This window comes from Cynoglossus semilaevis, chromosome 20 (genome assembly GCF_000523025.1).
Source record: "Cynoglossus semilaevis isolate Cse_v1.0 chromosome 20, Cse_v1.0, whole genome shotgun sequence".
Taxonomy (NCBI): Eukaryota; Metazoa; Chordata; class Actinopteri; order Pleuronectiformes; family Cynoglossidae; genus Cynoglossus; species Cynoglossus semilaevis.
The window spans coordinates 1,809,529-1,812,695 of NC_024326.1; the positions used below are offsets into that span (position 1 = coordinate 1,809,529).

General features: G+C 41.5%; 1 protein-coding gene across 1 annotated transcript in view; it reads left to right on the forward strand.

The window, feature by feature from the left end:
* sema6ba (sema domain, transmembrane domain (TM), and cytoplasmic domain, (semaphorin) 6Ba) overlaps positions 1–3,167 on the forward strand; it is a 35,077-nt gene that overhangs the window by 21,974 nt on the left and 9,936 nt on the right. The window contains exons 6-11 of the mRNA XM_008333773.3: positions 702–800; positions 901–991; positions 1,215–1,334; positions 1,805–1,893; positions 2,641–2,858; positions 2,956–3,087. Coding sequence (XP_008331995.1) covers positions 702–800; positions 901–991; positions 1,215–1,334; positions 1,805–1,893; positions 2,641–2,858; positions 2,956–3,087 — 749 coding nt within the window. The remainder of the gene's footprint in view (positions 1–701; positions 801–900; positions 992–1,214; positions 1,335–1,804; positions 1,894–2,640; positions 2,859–2,955; positions 3,088–3,167) is intronic.

Consider the following 3,167-nt stretch of genomic DNA (forward strand, 5'->3'; position numbering starts at 1 on the left):
ACTTTTTTATATATGACTGTAAGGAAATGAAGATATTATTGGGATGTTATTCTGCTCTCATGACCTTGACCATGAACTGAGTTATTTATTTTATAAAATAAGACATTTTAAAAAGTTATAATAATTTTAGACAGTGTTTAAACTAATTGTGATTATGATTTTTGACATTATCAAACATCCCTATGTTCCTCCATTCATTTGATTGTTTTGAGATTTTTTTCACAAAAATGTTTTCTTTTTGTCCTTTATTTTAAAAGATTTAATGTTTTTGGTGGGGTTAGTTCAAACCTCACATCCAGGTGCGTGTTATGTGTCATTCAGTGACAGTTTGAGATGCTTTTGGATTATCTTGTTTTTTGTAATTATTTGACAAAAGTCAGAATATAATAGAACTTTTTGGGTACTTTTTGACATAAATATGATACTGCATTTTTGGTGAATATTATACAGATCCATAATTTGTTTCATATTTTTCACAATTTATGTTGTTTTTGATGATTTCTTGGGATTCAGTTGTGTGGAAAAATATAGAAAAGTATCAAAAATTCATTAAAGCAGTGTAACATTTAACTAATTTCATCACTTTGATAATTCATTAGTGACCTAATGTAGTGGTCCCTGATCTAGTGGTAAGAGAGTGAGTCTTCTAAGTGAATAACCGCGGGTTTAAATGCTGTCTCTTGTGCATTTTTTACACGCAGGGCGAATGTCGTAACTTCATCAAGGTTCTGCTCAGCCACCAAGACGGTCTGTTTGTGTGTGGAACTAATGCCTTCAACCCACTGTGTGCCAACTATACAGTGAGTATTCTTCTTTCTGTTGGCTGGTCAGTTGTCTGTGCATCTGTCAGGCTTTTTATTTTTATTTTTTTTCATTAATGACTTTTTCCTCCTGTTGCAGAGAGACACTCTGGAAATGGTGGGAGAGACTGTGAGCGGAATGGCTCGCTGCCCGTATGATCCACGACACGCCAACGTGGCTTTATTCGCAGGTAGTGTCTCGAGTCCTAAATAGGTTTGTCGCAGATTTCAGACTCGGTTTCCAGCCACGGCAGCTGAACGTTACCGAGGGGGTTGTGTTTACCTTCACAAAAGATTTATAGTCAGACCTGTCGCTGCATTGCCAGTGTGGTTTTAATCTTCCTGACCTTGTGCTTTCGCTTCATCTCTTTCGTCTCCCTCTCCTCCTCCATGTTCGTCTCTCTCACTCTGAAGATGGAAGCCTCTTCACCGGCACCGTGACAGACTTCCTGGCCATCGATGCTGTCATATATCGAAGTCTGGGTGACAGCCCAGCTCTCCGAACCGTCAAGCATGATTCCAAGTGGTTCAGAGGTAGAGTGAGACGCAGACACATGAAAAGATTGTCTTTAACAGAACCAGGTAACAGGTGGATGCAGGCATGATTAGAGCTGCTTTTGGGAAATGTAATATAATTGGCTCACAGACAGTGATGTATTGAGTTCAGCCTGAATCTGCAGACTCACAGTTGAAAAAAAAAAAAGTCTTTGTTTAAAAAGTTGAGACTGTTTCCCAGGGAGAACATTAGACGCCGCCGAGCTGTAACAGTGCTGGATGAATAAATGATAAATAATCCGTAGCCTCTTGTCCATATTGTGATAAATTAAACAGGACATGAATCTTTAATGAGAGCGACCGGTGGACAGCAGTGGACCATGTTGATGTAGATGTTATTACAGCACAATGTCAGACGCCGTGGAGCATTAAGTTTGGCCTCAGGCGCTGCGTCACCGCTGTTGCTCAGCGAGTTTGTCTGAAAATGCTTTGTTCACACTGCTTTTCAGAGCCGTACTTTGTGAGCGCCATGGAGTGGGGCCCACACATTTACTTCTTCTTCAGAGAGATGGCCATGGAGTTTCATCATCTGGAGAAGGTACCTTCATTTTTTTTTTTTTTTTGTGGTCCAGCACCCCTGAATTTTTAATCAACTGTGTTTTTCATTTACCATCCAGGACGTACTGTTGGATACCTTTACACTGCAGCACAGTGTCGTCAGTAACCTGAGTCGAGCTCACAGACCTGTCTGTGCTCAGCTCAGGTGTGCTAGAGGCTGAATATCTCAGCTCAGTGCTGGCGGAAAATGAAAAGACACATATCATTTCTATGATCTAGGAGTAGTTAAAAAGCACTTCTGTTTCTGGATCGTCAATGGAGACGATTTATATAAAAGTGCATTTCCAGAAAAGAGCAATAACAACTTAAATCTGTAATAACTTAATGCACCTAAAACTTTTTTTATGAGGGAGAAAAAAAAAACTGCGTATTTATTTATTGACCAACTTAAAACTGAAACCAAGTTCATTTGGAAGTTCATCTCTCTCACTGATCTAAACTCTGTCTTTCTCTATTGTCCATATGTCATCATTTAGGAATAGATTATACATATAGATATATATAGGGTTTAGTTAACCTGTTAGCTACAACTTAGCTAAAAGATTCAGACTCAAAATATGAAACTTGAATGAATTTACACTGCAGGGTTCTTTTAAATATTTCCAGCAAAGGGTCCAAACCAGCATAGGACACGTTCTTCACATACAACTACTTCTCTCTGGTGACTTTTAGACCCTTTTTTTATACTTTGTCTTTGTGAGACAAACAACACTTTCTCCATCCGTAGGTCATGGTGTCCCGCGTGGCCCGTGTTTGTAAGGCCGACCTGGGCGGCTCTCAGCGTGTCCTTGAGAAACAGTGGACCACGTTTCTGAAAGCACGTCTCAACTGCTCCATACCCGGAGACTCGCACTTCTACTTCAACCTGCTGCACGCCACCAGTGAAATTATTCACATGCAGGGACGAGACGTCATCCTGGGTCTCTTCTCCACTCCACCAAACAGGTGCTGAGACCAAACATGACTTTGACGAACATAAACACAAACACTGTTTATGTCTCATCGCCCCCTCTCTCTCTCGCCCTCTCTCTCTCACTGGTAGCATCCCTGGCTCTGCGGTGTGCGTCTTTGACATGCAGCAGCTCGCTCATGTCTTTGAGGGACGCTTTAAAGAGCAGAAATCCCCAGAGTCTATTTGGACTCCGGTGCCAGACGAAGCTGTGCCCAAACCGAGGTAATGTAATGCAAAGAGCAAAACTTGGGCAGAACACTGCAGTGCTGCTGCTGCTGCCGCTGCTGACGCTGCTGCTGCCG